General features: G+C 37.0%; 1 protein-coding gene and 1 long non-coding RNA gene across 2 annotated transcripts in view; one reads left to right on the top strand and one right to left on the bottom strand.

Moving 5' to 3' along the window:
* The window catches only part of LOC113925807, a 172,330-nt gene that overhangs the window by 17,922 nt on the left and 136,811 nt on the right, over positions 1 to 17,597 (bottom strand). The window lies entirely within an intron of this gene.
* NAA11 (N-alpha-acetyltransferase 11, NatA catalytic subunit) lies at positions 933 to 13,038 on the top strand. Its single transcript, XM_027600413.2, has 2 exons — positions 933 to 1,766; positions 9,496 to 13,038. The coding sequence occupies exon 1, from the start codon at positions 1,065 to 1,067 to the stop codon at positions 1,752 to 1,754; it is 690 nt and encodes a 229-aa protein (XP_027456214.1). The 5' UTR covers positions 933 to 1,064; the 3' UTR covers positions 1,755 to 1,766; positions 9,496 to 13,038.

Genomic DNA, 17,597 nt, shown 5'->3' with positions numbered 1-17,597 from the left:
TTCCTCAATATGCATAAATCTCAATCCCTATGATTACAAAAAACTTGTTCTTTCCTCCCTGGGAAGGCAAATTTGAGGATTGTCCTCCCATCTCCTTATTCAGCGGCTTCTCCGATAAACTTTCTTGCTGCATACCTGATGTCTCAGTGATTGGCGTTGCTGCACATGGGTCAGACAGATTTGGGCTCGGTTACAGAGCAATCACTTTGGAAAACTGCTTGAAAGTATTTAAACAGTTGAACATCATAATATCTTCTGATATTATGTAATTCTAATCCTGGGTAAATATGCATGTTTCTACAAAAGGCATGTTCTAGAACATTTAGCTACACTACTCACTGTATTCGCAAACTGGAAATAATACAAACCACCACAGTAGAATGGATGTATAAATTGTGACATATTCAGGCAACAGAATATCAAACAGGAAAGAGAATGAAGAACTCCCAACTACACACAAGGTAGCTTAAACAAATAAAGTGGGAAAAACCTCAACAGAGAGAGTGTATGCACCATGATTCCATTTATACAGAGACTGTTATAAACCTGGGTGATGGTTACTGGAGTAACCAGAGAAATCTGGGTGATGGTTACTGGAAGGGGATCTGAGTGGGTATTCCTGGGGCGTGTGCAATATTCTGATTCTTGGTCTACATTCTGGTTATATGGATTTATTCAGTTTGTGAAATTTTACCCAGATGTATCCAAATTAAGAAGTTATAATTGAAACAAAAGAATAGTGACAGCAACAGACGAAACAGTACATTTAAAACCAAGGAGCTCATAATAAACTCCATATCCCCACCCCCTAAACCTTGCGCGCGCACCCACACAAAAACATGAAAACCTCATTGGCTGGGAGTAGGTGACGCACTTCCGAAAGCCGCATCTTAGCACCGCCCCTTCCGCCTCCTGGTCGTCCGACCTTCCCGCGTCTAGAGCGTGTGGCCTCACGACTTTGGCCCCTTGGACCAAGTCCTCCAGGCAAAAAGTGACTCTTGTGCTTGGTGGCAGCCTCTTTCCCGGTCACCACCATCCGATCCCATTTGCTACCCGCCGCCATTATGAACATCCGCAGTGCTCGGCCAGATGACCTGATTAACATGCAACACTGCAACCTTCTCTGCCTTCCTGAGAACTACCAGATGAAATACTATTTCTACCATGGGCTTTCCTGGCCGCAGCTTTCTTACATTGCTGAGGACGAGGGCGGGAAGATTGTGGGCTACGTCCTGGCCAAAATGGAGGAGGACCCAGATGACGTCCCCCACGGACATATCACCTCACTGGCGGTGAAGCGTTCACACCGGCGCCTCGGCCTGGCCCAGAAGCTGATGGACCAGGCCTCCCGGGCCATGATAGAGAACTTTAGCGCCAAGTACGTGTCCCTGCACGTCAGGAAGAGTAACCGAGCAGCTTTGCACCTCTATTCTAACACCCTCAACTTTCAGGTTAGTGAGGTGGAACCCAAATACTATGCAGATGGCGAAGATGCCTATGCCATGAAACGGGATCTCTCACAGATGGCAGATGAGCTAAGGCAGCTGGAGCTGAAGAAGGGTAGGTTTGTGGTGCTGGGCTCCAGGGAAAACCAGGAAACCCAGGGAAGCACACTTCCTAGTTCCGAAGAGGATGGTCAGAAGGAGGAGAACCCCGCCGCTGATGATAGTGGCAGTGACAGCAAGGAACCCAGAGAGTCCGAGGAGAGCACTGATGTCCAGAACAGCTCAGAAGATTCAGATTCCACCTCCTAGAACCTGTTTAAGGTATTCTGTCCTAATTCAGTCCCTTCCTACCCTAAATCTCTGCATCATACATTGACGTGCCCAATCCCATCCTATCCCTTCCCATTCTAGTCCTGCTGGACCACTGGTGACCTTGCGGGGAGGTGTGTTGAGTGGGTTGGAGGAAACTCATCGCTCACTAGTGGAAGTTAATAGGACTCCCACTCATATGCTAAAAGTAGATTAAATTCAGTAAAAGAAACCAGCATTTATCCAACTTTTTTAGTGTGAATTGTATTTTAGGGTATCCATGTAGTTGGCGAAAGAAATTTTTTCTTTATAGAATTACAGCTAATAAATGCAAGAGAATGATAGAACTTTAAGATCACTATTTTGCAACTCCTGATTAAATCATAGATTTAGCCAACTGTTATCAGTGGCTAATAATTACTAGATGAAAATTGAAGCACTTTGTAATTACGATCAGATTGACAACACTTGAAGTCACTGGGCAAGAGTAATGTCACTAAAAGGGAGACAAATGTCACGTGCCTCCTAATGCAATATGAAGTGCACAGTAACACCTAGAAATATTCTTGCCAAAAGAAAACTGTATGTCTGTGTGTGTGAAATTAATCTTGAATCCAAACAAGGCTTTAGATCTTACTACCATTTCTATAAAAAAACAACAGCAACAACACAGGGACATATTAAACTGTGCCATGCCATGATGCAATCAGCCAAATACACAATGAGAGAATTTGTACAGAACAAATGACCTGATTTCTTCAACAAACAAATGTCATTTTAAAAAAGGGAGGAAGTTTATTAAAATAAACTTCAGAGGTATATTAGCCAAATGCAACCATTGTGGACATTGTTTGGGTCCTGATTTAAACTAATCAAATGCAAGACATTTTGAGACAGCCAAGAAAATTTGTGAACACAGTCTATGAATTGTCAGTGATTTTGTTTGGTGAGTGAAATGGTATTGTATTTTTTTAAGTCCTTATCTGTTAGAGATACTTACTGAAATAATTAGAGGTGAAAGAATATGAGGTCTCAGATCCACTTTAAAATATTCCAGCAAAAGAGAGGGAAAAAAGTTGGAGAGCGAGAAATGTATAAAATAAGAATGGCAACAGATGAAAATTGTTGAAGTTGGCAATGGGGGGTTTTAATTTGGAACTTGGGGGTTTCATTATGCTATTCTTTACTCTTTTGAATGTGTGAAAGTTAACATGAAAAGTCAACAAAAACAATTATTATACTTCCTAGTACGCATTAATGCTAATACTAAGCAGCCACTAAAAAGTAGTTGGGTTTTTTTTGTATTTTTTTAAAGATTTTATGCATCTCTTTGACAGAGAGATAGAGAGCACAAGTAGGCAGAGAGGCAGGCAGAGGCAGAGGGAGAAGTAGGCTCTCCGCTGAGCAGGGAGCCCAGGGCGGGGCTCGATCTGAGGACCTTGGGATCATGACCCGAGCCGAAGGCAGCTGCTTAACCGACTGAGCCACCCAGGCGCCCCTAAAAAGTAGTTTTAAAGACTATTTAAATACAGGACTTCCTAACACCCTAAGAATTTCAAGGATCAACGAGCTACTGTCAATTTAGAAACTTTAACTTCTAAACAATTTAGAAACTTTTACCCTTACATATGAAAAAGGGAACTGTCTCATAACAAAGGCCAGTCGTGAGTGATAGACACTGTATATAGTTAAAATAAATGCTGTTTGATTTACTGATTCTTAAAAATTTTTACTTGCCAAGCATGAGCCTTGGAGTTGGTATATAATCGTGATCTGGACAGGTTGATGTTAACATTATATAATACTTAAAGATTTTATTTATTTAAGAGAGAGAGAGCTCACAAGCCGGGGAAGCAGTAGGCAGAGGGAGAGGGAGAAGCAGACTCCCCAGTGAGCAAGGAGCCTGATGTGGAGCTTGATCCCAGGACCCTGGGATCATGACCTGAGCCGAAGGCAGATGCTTAACCAACTGAGCCACCCAGGCGCCCCCATTATATAACACTTAAGAATAAATGTACTATATTTTTTACACCTTTTAATGCTGAAGCCCAAACTGTATTGCACACTAACCCTATTTTCTCATTCAAGTATAGTTCCATAGGTTATAAAAATTTAGGTATAGTAATTTCATGAAGGTTAGAAAGAGTGTGACCTCAGAGGAGTCCTTGCATCTGGTTTTTAACAACCTGAACATTTCAAAATGACTGATTCATTTAGTCAAAGGTTAAGTTAAAGGCAACAAAACAATCTAAAAGGAAGGTAAAATTAAACAAAACTTAATGTCTTAAGAGAAGTGTTGTCAAATTTACATCTGCCTTAAAAACCCTGAAGAGGGGTGGGGGCTTGGTTAAATATGTGATGGGAATTAAGGAGTGCACTTACCCTGATGGTCACAGAGTGATGTATGGAAGTGTTGAAACTGTACACTTGAAACCCATATAATACTGTATGTGAACTAACTGGAATTAAATATAAATTAAATTAAATTAAAATAAAATAAATATAAATTAAAATAAAAACTTAAAGGCAGGAAAAAAAATCTTGAGAGGCTCTGTCAAGACTATTTGATTTAAATCAACAAGGCTTTAAAAAAATTACCAATTTTCAAATCCCCATATAGAAGGACTTATGTAATATTGATCTCATCTTTGTGGTTACTGGCTCCTCTTCAGTTGTTACACTGTAGCTAAGAAGGATCTTAAGTAGAACAGAGCTAATTGAAGATTGCTTTAAAATAATGAATAAATTATATATACTCACATATTTTGTTATTTATATATTTTATATATTTACATATATGTTATATATATGTATATATATTTTGATGAATTCAAAAGCGCTTAATACCTGCTATGAGAAACAAAAATGATTGCCACCCTAATAGGGGAAGAGAAAATAATAAATAATATGAAATAAGAAAATTATTGTGTGACAGTTATAAATCTCAGAGTCCAAACTCAGGGATAATTGAAGTATTTCTTTATATTACTATTATTGAAGTTTATTTCTAAGTTGAAGGAGATGATTCCTGTACTTAGCATCACTGTCCTTCCAGGTCAATATCTGCTGAGTCATCATCATTGGCCTCATCTAATCTTTGGTCTCACTCTTCACTTCTGCGTCCTTTCTACCCAGAGGCCTCGTAAGGTCTCTATACTCTGCCATGTTTGGGCCATTTTGGTAGCAAGGGGATTAGTCTACGTAGGCTAACTGTTCTTAAAAAATAACCCCCAATCTCAGTAAGTTAACAAAATACCAGCTTATTTCTGACATCACAGTCCAGTGTGGGTTAGCAGTGTGGTGGGGATATGCAAGGGAGAAGAAAAGCAGGGCCCAGCTCCATAAAGTCACTCAGGAATCCATCTAGAACAGTTGTTTGAACTTGTTTTGTTCCATAACCCCTCTGGCAACCTCGTGAAGCCTAAGGATCCCTTCTAAGAAAATTGTTTTTATACGGCAGACAAATCATACAGGATTTCAAAGGAAATCAGTTTTATTGAAATATAGTTATCAAGCTATTTTAAAATAAATTTGTTATGTATATGCCTCTTCATTATCATATGAAATTTAAAAATCAAGCAGTGGGTCTAGTAATTACTGTTACTTCAAGGAAAATTTGGTTGTAAATGATATTTTGAGATACCTTCAACAGCTATAACATAATATGAAAATACCTATGGTTTAGGTATTTTTGTTGGTGACAAAGCCACAAGTCATGCTAGTACTCCTGTGCATTGGTGTCTATATTCATAATTGAAGGAAATGCTAAATTTCAGTTAGAGGTTAATGAAAATACAGATTTTTTTTGTTCCAAATCCAAGGTCATAATCTCCTGAATTCTCTTATTAACTCTCAGGGTAAGAACCCCTGATTCAATGACTCTGCATTTTTTAGAATCGTATGTCCCCTACTGGTTCATATACATTCACAACATGCAGATAAGAGAAGAGACTGCATATGGAGGTTTATGCAGTTTTTAAAAGTCAGTACCATTTTTTCCAACTAATTGCAGGGGAAGCTAGGAAATGTAGTTTAGCTTTTTGCCCAGGAGGAAAAAGAATGAGTTCTGGTAACCAGACCGTGTAGTTTCTGCAACAGTGGGAAACATCCCAGTGGTGCTGTGGACCAGGAGAAATTCTGCTTCCCTGCCCAGCTAAGAGCTTAGGATTCTTCTGCCGCTCCCTCTTCATAACGTGGCACGGGGAAACTCTGTGAGGCTACCCAGAGCTATCTGCTTAGTCACGTGACACATGTTTTCTTCTCTTTACAAACTCGGGTATGGGAAACTGGGATTCTGCCACCTTGCTGTCTTTATGCCTCTCATTAAAGCCTGGAAGAAATGACCCCTTTATTCTGAATTCCCCCAAAGTGCCTATGAAGTTTCAGTTATCATCCCTCACCTCCACCCCACTCAACAGGGTTTCACTAGTATACATGCTTAGTTGCCTGAATGGGAACAGCCTACTTGTGAGGACAAGAAAGAGTAGGAAGAAAGGATTTTAAAGGTTAATTATCCTGCCACAATTAAGGCACACCCTCCTTGGAGCTAGAGTTCAAATACCTACAGAAAAAAGTCCTGAAATACTAACTTTCCATTTTCTTTTATCTCCTCCTTTGGGTCTGGGCAACAGAGACAGTTAGTTAGAGGTGATAGTGAGTAGGGCAGTTGGTGAAGGAGATTATCTTCATCTACAAAGTAATAAAAATTACTACTGAGAATATGAGAACTCACTATGTTACAGATACTGTTCTAGGGACTGTCTGTGAATAATCTCATTTAATCTTTCATAATAGCCCCTGAAGTAGGTACTGTCACTCCATTTTACAGATGAGGGCTGCATGACTTATAGATAATAAATGGAGAACAGGGATGCACACTATGGTAGTGAGACTCCGTGATGGTGAGAATCAAATGAGACAATCCCTGTAAATTGTTTAGCACACTACCTCACACACAAATACTCTGTAAATTTTAGCTCTTAATATAATCTATAGTAATAGTAACCATTCAGCTTCTTTCCTTTTCTTCTGCACAGTAATCAGATGATAGAATGTTGTGTATGAGCAGCAACAGTTTGCAATCTTGGAAGGGAGATGCATCTTAATGATTAAAATAGCTTTCACTGACAAGCTGAATGTCAAAGCATTCAGCTGAATCAATGCTAATCAACAGCAAAGTTTCTAGGGAGCCATAGCAATGAAGACAGGTCAGTTCAAAACCTGCTAGTTGAGGCAGGGAATGCCATCAAACTGACGCTTATCTCCTGACAAGAAATATGTGCTTGATGATTAATGACAAAAAAGAAAAAAAAATGCAAAATCTCAAAATTTTCCATTGAGCTGGCAATATTGAGTTAGCCAGGGTTACTTCAGTGACTCTCCTTTCTGGTTCTTTCTGTCGCTAAGCTGTCATCCTAACAAAAAGTTGTTAAATGTTCACATGAGCATTCACTGAAATAGACTGTTCTTAATTTTACCAGACAACTAATTATAACTGGAATGATATAATGAAATATGGAAGAAAGTTAGAGACTGACAGGTCTGGTAAATTCCTAGTATAACCTTACCCCAGATATGCCAGAAACCATAGATTTCAAATGTAAATGCACCACTCTGTGAAGATAAAGAGGGGGTTGGGAAGAGATAAAATATTGTTTTGAAATACTAATCAGATGGATACCATTTGTTGAATTATTTATAATCTCTAACAATGTCACTTTTCAATCAGTGTATGCTGTACAGTTAGGATGAATGAAATACCAACTTTGACAGGGGTAACTGATAAAAGCAGAGGTTCTTTCTAAATTGTATACTCTATCTGTGCTGCAGTATATAAATTCGAATATGAGCATTATGGTAGAAGATACAAGGAAGAGAGGATATTAAAAATTATGTGAATGGCAGTGGTTCAAGGAGCCAGAGGAAAAAACCTTGAAAACATTCTGCAATGCTGTTTCTATAGACTGACATCCTCAAAACATCATAGGTTTTCTTTTCTTTTAAAATAAAGCATAAAATTCTGTTTTGTGTTCATAAACTCGTGTTAACAATTAAAATATTTCTCAGGCCAGGGGCGCCTGGGTGGCTCAGTCAGTTAAGTGTCTGACTCTTGATCTCAGCTCAGGTCTTGATCTCAGGGTGGTGAGTTCAAGCCCTGTGTTGGGCTCCATGCCAAAAAAAAAAAAAAATTCTCAAGCTTCCATTGCCTACCCTTAAGAAATCCTGGTAATGAAAAAAAGAAAAAAAAAAAAAAAACAGAAATCCTGGTAATGTAAAAATTTGAACTTAATAAGCTAATTAATTAAGCGCTTTAATATTCATATTTTAAAAAGAATGACTATAAAAAGTTTCTGTACCCTTAAACAGTAAACTGTCCTAGGGCTTTTATTACATTGTTATTTGACTTTTAAAATTTAATGTCTTAACTATGGTGAGTGCTGTGAATTGTGTAAGACTGATGAATCACAGACCTGTACCCCTGAAACAAATAATACTTTATGTTAATTAAAAATTTAATGTCTTAAAATTATCAAGCAGTATTTACTGAGAAAATTAAAACAATATATAATATTTGGTTTTTATATAACTACTTTTGCCAGCCTATCTTAATATTTGAAACAAATTGAAAAAGGTAATGATGATAGTCTTTCTCATATCTTATTACTCTTCTATTATAGCAAATACACTTTAAAAAAAAATAAGATTTTGTATTGTATGCTTCTGATTGTCCCGCAACTTGATTTACTGTTGTTATTCTAGAAACTGACTTTTCTATCATTATGATTTTGTGGGAAAAAATGCTTTTTAACCACTCTGTGCATAATAATCAACCTTTATCTTATTTTTATGTGCACTTGATAGATGAGAAAAATGCATCTTTATAGTTGTAAGGTTCTGTTGTTTTGTTTGCAGTTACTTAGCAATGGGCAGCAATACTCGACTAGCTTTTCTTTAACTTATATATTCCATTCACATATCATTATAAACCAAACTACCTTATTAAGGATAGGGTCCATGTCTCATTTATCTGTTTCCTAAACTCCTCGCACATTATTCATTCATTGTAGGTACTCAGTAAATATTCATTGAGTGAATGAAAGAAGAAAGGAAACTCCCAAATTACCTATGCAGTAATTTTAAAAAGGAAAGTAGGGAAAATGTATATAGGGCACTACTTCCTATTACCTAATGTAATTAGAACACTTTAAAATTATGAATAAAGAGACATAATGGATATTTTTGTTTCATCTCCAGCTCTCTCAGAAAATATGACTTATAGAATTGGACACATTGTATCTAGCTTATCAAGAGCTAAAAAGACCTTTCATTTCTTTAGAATTGAAATAAATTTCTTTTTGAATGGAGTAGGATGGGCTAGAATTTGAAGATGGCAAGCAAAAGTATCTTGGTTTCTCTAGGTTTAAAATGGGATTTTTGGGGGTGTTTCAGTATGCTCCCTCCTCCCCCTTCTCCTGGCAGAAGTGGATTTTAGGTACCAGGAAAAGTTCGTGTGCCCTCATGGCTGGGAGGGAAGAGAGCCCCAGATCCACGTGTGGGTCTTCGTGCTGTCATCCGAATTCTCACTGGCGTCTATGGAGATAGAGCTACTCTAAACTGGTTACTGGTACCTTGCTTATCTGCTGCTGAAGTCTGTCATTGGTTAAGCCAATATTGTGTTCTTTTAGAGTTTAGAACCTGTAGCCCTCTCTTGCTCACTTGCCCTCTTCTCACTTCTCAACAGCATTGCAGTTCCTCGCATCTCAGCCACGTCTGCCCTCTAAGCCCTGGCTTAGCCTGTCTGCTCTGCAGCACCTTTCCTGGGATCATCTCACAATGGCCCCAATGGCTTCTCACTCTCAACAGGAACCGTCTACATATCCCACTGGGATTATAAAGGAATACCTGGATACAAGAGCCTCCTGCACAAGAGCCAAGAAACTTTGAGGCCTGCCATCACAGAACCTTCTTTGGCCTGCTCACACCATGCCACGATTTTACTCTGTAGTAGTCCTGTGTTGGGTGTGGTTGTCTTGCAAGTTGTCTCCTCCTAGAATGCTGAACAGGAAGCAGGGCAAACTCCTGAAGCTCCTCCGCTTTCAGGTTTTGCCATTATTTATCGGGTTTTCATTCTTGAGGGTGTAGTCAGGACCATCAAGTCAGACCTCATGCCCTCCTTCCTCCTCTTCTTCTTTTCTGGAGGAAGTATTCTATTTTCTCTTCCTTTCTCTGGGAACTCATTGTTTGTCTTACCCTCCCCTTTCTTGAGGCGGTATTCTCCTCCTCTTTCCCAGTTGGAGGAAGTCACGAGTAAGGGCTTCTACTACGCAATCAGAACGTGGAGATTTTAAGAAAAGGACAACCAGTGATTAAATTGCAGGATTTAATCTCCTTATTTGTGTCAATTTGTTTTTTTGTTTTTTTTGTTGTTGTTAATGACACAACTTGCCATTTATTGAGTACCTATGATATTCAGGTACAATGTAGGACTTTTATTAATGATATATTTAACTCTCTCAGTACCCCTAAAAGGTAGGCGTTAGGATTCCTGTTTTATTCGTGACAAAACTGAAGCTCAAAGAAGCAAAGTAAATATCTGGGATCTGAACCCGAGTCTATTTGAATTCAAGGCCAAAGCTTCGTTCACTTTCCCATTGCCACTCTTTGCATTTTATTCATAAAGGTGTGAAAACTATAGCAAAAAAAAGGAAAATCTACAGTTTAAAATGTTCTGTTGACTTAATACATGGCAACTCTATGTCACTTGTAAGTATTTCTGTATAACCCACCATTATAATCCTGTTTTACTGTTTTTCTCCAGTAAAGATAAGTGAAGACAAAGTGCTTTGACCTCTGCAGTGTGTCACCAGATAAATCCAGAGTTATCATTACTTAACGTTGTTTTTATATTCACTGAATGTGAATTACCATAGTATATAACATTTCTCATGTTTAAATTTTTGTGAAAACTAGTGTATATGGTTTTAAGTCAAAGCCTTGACATTAACCATCTGATGACAAGAAATAAATCTGTTCTCTGTAATCATAATCAGCCCTGCTAAGCACTTCTTACAAATCTCCCCCAATGCACTCTAAGAATGCCTACCTAATAGTAAATGATTGCCTGAGGCAGATATAAAAGTTTTTCCCCCACACAATAAGGATTTGCTATTTCCTGTGGTAATACACACCTCTCATCTATCTTTCCATTTTTCCTTTTTTTCTTTTTAATTTTCTCTCCCAGCTCTAAAACTATTTTATTCCTTCCCCTCAAGCATGTGTTTATCTCTTTATTTTTAAATATTGCAGCTTTCTAACATCTGTCTCTAGGGCAGCATAATCTTACTGATGAAATATTCCATGTTTTCCTTGAGCCCTTGTCAATATGTCTTCGTGTTAACAGCTTAGCAGATGGAGAAACAGAAGGAGTAGCCTCAGCTTACCTGAATGATTGCTCTCCAGCACCAGGCACATTACTGTCTGTAGTAACTTGATGATAGGAATTGGAGTAATTGGAAAATAAGAAATGATATCTGACTTTTGCAGTGTTGTTTACTAAAACTATTGGCTGCTTTTCTTTGTTACCATTATATCCTTTTTCCCAGTCTCCTACCAGGAGAAGGCAGAATTACAGCAACCCCTCTAGTTTGGACTGTACCACTTCAGATAATGAAAGTAAAATAAACAATAATACTAATATTGCTTTAGGCATAAATTAACATGTTCCCAAGTGATTCCAGAGTAATAACGGTGATTTAGCAGCAGCAGTAGCTTTCTGTAACACTGAAATTGTGGGAACCTGTGACACTGCTGTTTGAAATAACATTGTTCTTTTTACATAGGACAAATTATTGGGGTTTTTTTGTTTTTTGTTTTTTTAATGGGCTGCCTGCTTTTTACTGAAGTACAATCCTGGAAAGGCTAAAGCAAGGCTTTGAAGTGAGGATGTAGGATAGTAATGGTGAACAACCTTGTACTAGCTGAGAGAAGGACCCACACCCTCTCCTTGCAGCTTTAAAGAAACTGTTGGGTGGGCTCAGGACTGTCAGAAAATTAATCAGAAATATTAATTATCAAGATGAAGAGTTTTCTTTGGCTGGAGAGAGAAACTTGTGAATGAAGCCTGTGAGTTACCTAGTTGGAATTTGTGTGATTTTCCCTCTGGAAATGAGAACAAGGGGCAGGAGATGATCATCTAAAATAAAAATAATGGGGTGTGTGGATGTGTGGGAAAAGTAGGGAGTGGTGCTGGAAGTTAGTTCAAAGCTGGGAAAATTTGGAAAGGATCAGGACTCTGAAATAGCTGAAGGGAGGTTTTCTCAAATTTTTACGTGCAGGTGAGTCATCTTGGGGATCATGTTAAAAATGCAGATTTTGTTTCAGTGGATCTGGGGTGGGGCCTGAGTGTCTGCATTTCTAACCATTCCTAAACAACACTGATGTTGCTGGTCTAGGAACCACACTTTGCCTAGTAAGGTTCTTAAAGCTCATCTCCAACCCTGTAACTAAGTCCAAAACACCTGTGACTAGCCCTTGGGTCAGTTTGGATTAAGTACTGAATAATTCAGAAGCCCATTCTTAAATACAAAGTCACACAAATCCTGTTTGTTTTTGGAATTTTGTTACATAGGGCTGATGACCTAATAATTTCAATAAAAATTCCAGATATATTTCATCAAAATGTATACAACCAAAAAATTTATATATACAGTATATGAAATGTGTTGATAATAATTGACATTACATCTTCTATTAGTGTTTTATGTTAATATTTCCTTACCTTTGATAGCCAAACAAGTAAACAGTATATGAGATTTTTAAAAATTTCACTTTTCATTATCATTCAATTTATTGTGTTCATTGGTCCACAGATTACCCCAGACACTAATAATTTTTTCCATGCTGACATCTGACACAGAATTTGAAAATGAACACCTTTTGTTTTGTTTTAAATTGGAGCATCAGACATCAGATCTTTCTGTGGAGGTGGTGTGGGAAACCCTTTCAAGAGAGGTTTTTTTGTCCAAGGATAAGAATTTCTAGCCCAGGAGTTCTCAACCTATGCATCCAAGTCACCCAGGTGCTATGTTAAAGATGCAGCTCAGATTGACTCCAGCTCAGATTTTTTCACATACTGCTATCTGAAAATCACTGACTAGTAGAAGGTGTTGAATTCCTTATAAAGGTAATTTGAAGAGCACTTTTGCCGTGGTGATACTCTGCAGACTTAAATTAATTTGTCATAAGTAGAAAACTCAGAGAAGTTATAACACATTTTTGTTTATTATAAAACATATGGGAATGATTGAGGTTGTATATGGGAACTCTGTATGTTCTCATTTTTCTGTAAACAAAACTGCTCTAAAATGGCCATTAATTAGAAAATAAAATGTATACACTGAATTTTACATGTGTGGTCATTTGGTATATGTAGATGATTATACATATATTTTACATAAATGTGATTATGTCATGTATGTTATTTTTAGGGTGTTTTTTGTCGTTAATTGCCCCCCCAGTCCTTTCCCCGTCCATCCACATTCCTTTCCCTAGCATGCTAACATAGTTTTATCCTGTATTTTCCTCCCAAGTTTTTTAAAGCAAACAATAGCTACAATTTAGCAGTTGTGATGTATAGCACAAGCTTGAAGAGTGAGAAAGCTCACAAATCACACTGAAGTGTTCTTAATTTGTTTCTAAAACAAAAAGCTCAAATAATGCAATGTGCAGTTAAGAACCAGATACCAGGCCAGTCTTCTACTCATGTTTCATTAGTTCCTCATATCCCATCATCATCTGGGTGTTCTGAGTTAGAACTTGTATTAACAGTACTCAGCCAAAAACCAATGAAACAGACCAAGTGACTTACCAAGATCCTTCTTTATACTTTTTTTAGACATGAATGCTTCTTTGAAATCTTAAAAGATACAGTTCATTTCCTTGAAGCACACTTGAAGTGTTATTTAAATACCATGTTTCCTTATATGGACATAGGAATTACTTTTTGTGAATTTCTGGGGGGAAAAAGTTCTTTCATTATAAATCATACATATATTGCTTTCCTACCCAAATTTAGATAGATTTTGCACTTTAGTTGCAAAATCACCTCAACTGCATATTATAAAAGCTTACCTAGAGAACATAGTCTTTAGCAAGTTGAACAATTTTCATAAGAGATGGTTTAATAGAGTGGGAAATCACAGACCTCGGAGTCCAAAGGCTTAACTTTTAATCCTAGTTTGGCTTATTACTACCTGGATATCCTCTGGCATGTCAATTCTCTCATTTGTAAAATAGAGATAAAAATAACTTCCATGCCCTCAGGGTTATTGTGTAATGAGGTAGTATAAGAAAAACTGCATTGTAATTTGTTTACACATGTAAATGCTATTGCTAACTAACACTTCTACTTCCAGAGATTTTTATCCCCACGTTCAAACTGGTGCAAAATAACATTGATCACTCATTTTCTTTTTCCTTCCTAGCCATCCAGAAAAAAATCAGTGCTTTGGCAATGATGAATGTGTAATGTATGTGATATTTCAAGGGGTGAAGAAGGGAGTGGATTCTTATAAATGTAGGAAATCAACTGTATATTCATTTAAAAACAAAAGGGGCTTAATAAAATTGTTTATCTCTTGTTCTCTATGACCTAAGCATTCATATGTAGTAAGATTATTCATGTAAATCAAACTGTACTTGCCTCCCATTTGCATGGTTTTGAGGAAAAGAGACACACACACACATACATACACACAGTGACCAAAGTTTTCACATACTCAAAAGCTTCAGTAAACCAGTAGTTCATTAGGGCAAGCATCTGGTTGATTTTCCATGCCAGAGCCCTAAGCAAGGTATTAAGTCCCACAGTCCCTACTTTTTTACTGAAAGCAGATACAAAAGCTAAAGTTTGTTAAATAATAGATGTTATAAAGAATCTTGAAAATTATGGACTCCCTCATATAAGGAGGTTTCTAGGAAGCAAATATTTCTAATTTCCCCTTGGCATCCAAGACATTTTGTGTCCTGGAACAGTGTACCCTACTTACAAGATTCCTGATGAGTGAGGGGTAAACCTTTCTTTTTGTAAAATAGAAGAAAGATTAGTGTGAAGGAAAGGTAAGAGAGAACCAACACCACAGGAGTGCTTTTAGGCAGATCGGTCTAGGAAGATGTACATTGGAAGTTGAGGATACAGATTTTAAGTCCCTTAAAATTCCCCTTGCCTGTGTATCCCTTGTGAAGCACTCCTCAACATGAAAAGCAATGATTTGTGGTATATTTTCCAGCACTTCATACATGTTCTTAATTTTATTTTCTTCCTTAAAATTGGGGGTCTGGGGCAAGGGTTCAGTTAATTTATATCCAGGAAGCATCTTCGGCTAAAGTGTCACAGCTTTTGTGAGTCTAATTGATTAGTATCTTTATCTCAGCTGCCTTAAGTTAATGTGTAGTGGTAGTAGTGTATAGTGCTTAGGCTCACATATTGTGGGTTACGCCTGGAGTTATACTCTGAGGCATCTGCTTTAGAAGTATTTAAATAATTCCGTATACCCTGTTTTGTAAGGATGGCAACCCTATCAAACACTAAACCCTTCCCAGGCACCTGAAATAACCTGAAATAATAATTTGTCAGCTAATGATAAATATCAAAATTCAGAGAAAATCAGTTTAAGAGTAATAGTGTATAATAATGGAAGAAATTGTCAGCCGTTAGAAAGTCCAAGATTCTTCATGAAATTTGTTTTAAGTCCTCTATTATCCTGGTCCAAAAAATATATATATATAGAGAGATCATTTTTTAATAACTGATTGCAATCCTATTTGCACAATGAAAAGGAGGAGTTTCAGAATAAAGAAAGAAGGCTGTATTTACAATTTAAATTTTTGTATACCAGCAAAATTCTAGTTGGAAAACATTTGGGTCAGTTTCGCTAAAAAACAGAAGTTCCTGTTTTTGATGAGGAAAAAGCATAAATAGGGGCTTATCTTAGAATGTAAAGCTTTTAGAATCACCCTGTAATTCATGGCTTATCCCTGGGAATTCAAAGCTTTATAAATTATAAACCTTTTCCAGGACATGGTACACACCGTCTTATGTCAGATAGGGCTAGGCTAAGCCAAGGGCATAAATGAATTTTCACTTCTTTGCCCTGAATTCTTCTTCCAGCCCTGATACTCAGTATTCTATTATTCTTTTCTGGGCTTAAATTATACACCCCTTGCGTAGACTAGAATTCCTTCAAAATAATTCACATTCTTAGATAGTATTTTCAATTTTTTTCCCCTTCTGTCCCTACTTCCCATAAATAAATAAGCAAATAGATAGTTGCAGATCCCACATCATAGCTGGTAATAAGCAGTTTTTTTTTTAAAAAAATCACTAAATTATTAATAACTGGCAGGCTTGATCCTTTAAAGAATATACACGTATTTAATTCAAATGAATCTCTGATTGGTGGGATAAACCTGCTTTGTCAGTATCATTCTCATCTGGTCATTGAAAGATCTAAATTGGGACTCCAAGGGGGGGGTGTCCTGCCGTCTTGGGCCACAGTTTTCAAAAGAAAGGGAGAATGCATTTCCTGTCTATGAGCAAATGAAGGGATAGGGTACTAAGTAAGCGATGTTTGTTTTTGAAGCTCCAAAACTTTTTTTCTACATCTTTCCTCTAGTTCTTTCTATTCTTTTTCCCATTATCTTCAATAAAGTCGCAATTTCTACATCCATAAAATAGGAATAATTGTAGGATTTCTGTAAGGACTGCAAAATTGTTGTAGGGGTTAAATCAGAAAATTCATGTAAATTACCCAGCTCAATATTCAGAAAATATTAGATGCATAATAAATACTGGTTCCAGCTACTTCCCTTCCAATTAGTAAGTAAACATTTTAATAAGACTGATAATTCTAACATAGGATTATATGTTTGAATATCATTTTATGCAAAAAGCTGTTTCTGTCTGCCCGGTCTTTCTTTTCCATTCTCTTCTTATATATCTCTGAGTGTGCCCAGGCAATAGCAGGTGCTCAAGTAAAAGCATGATCGAATGAAAAGGAAGGGTTCACAGATGAGGAATAATTGAGCCAATGAAAAAATTATAACAAATCCCACTTTATATCAAATAATGGTAGAACAAGAGTCCTTTACAATTAATAAATCTTATTTTAAGAAGAAAACACTCCAGTGCAGTTTTATGCCAATACTATTTTCAAATCTAAAAGCCAAATAATATTATTCTAACATTTCCTTGCACAAAACATAAAAATAATAGGTACAAATGACTAAGGACACTTACTAAATCTCTTAATCAAGATGTGTTTTTCCAAATACAATAGCAAAAATTCATTTAAAGTAAGAAAACATGATTATCAGTGAAAACCAGGACATTGCAAACCCGATTTGCACTTTAGAAGTAAAATTAAGTTAATATTTGAAATGTTTTTAAAATACCACAGTAAAATGTTTTTCATAGGTGTTTCTTTATGCTTTTGAAAGGGAAAAAAATGACTAAAGTACTATTTCATTCTTTGTGCAGAACAAAGTCTGTTTTGTCTATTAAAAATAAAAATAAATGAGCAATGATTTCCAAGAAATCATCTTGACCAGCATTAATGACTAGTTTGGTAGTTAACAGCCTGAGGCATAGCCAGAGGCCACTAAGGCTCTTGAGGGGGGCGGGGAGGTTGGGGGATTGTGGTTTACCAGTAATTAACTATAGGTATGAATCCAAACTTCCTAAGAAAAGAGATAAAAGTTACTTTGGATGATTCTATCAGTGTTTATCTTTTCATTAACTCCTCCCCCACCTATTTTAATAAATAAGAAAAGAGGATGCTGCCATCA

This window comes from Zalophus californianus, chromosome 2, assembly GCF_009762305.2.
Source record: "Zalophus californianus isolate mZalCal1 chromosome 2, mZalCal1.pri.v2, whole genome shotgun sequence".
Taxonomy (NCBI): Eukaryota; Metazoa; Chordata; class Mammalia; order Carnivora; family Otariidae; genus Zalophus; species Zalophus californianus.
The sequence above is the reverse complement of the archived record's forward strand: the minus strand, read 5'-3'. Positions and strand labels throughout refer to the sequence as shown.

What these genes read in the sequence shown, in the direction of transcription:
- NAA11 (XM_027600413.2), top strand. Translation starts at nt 1,065, where the DNA reads ATGAACATCCGCAGTGCTCGGCCAGATGACCTGATTAACATGCAACAC.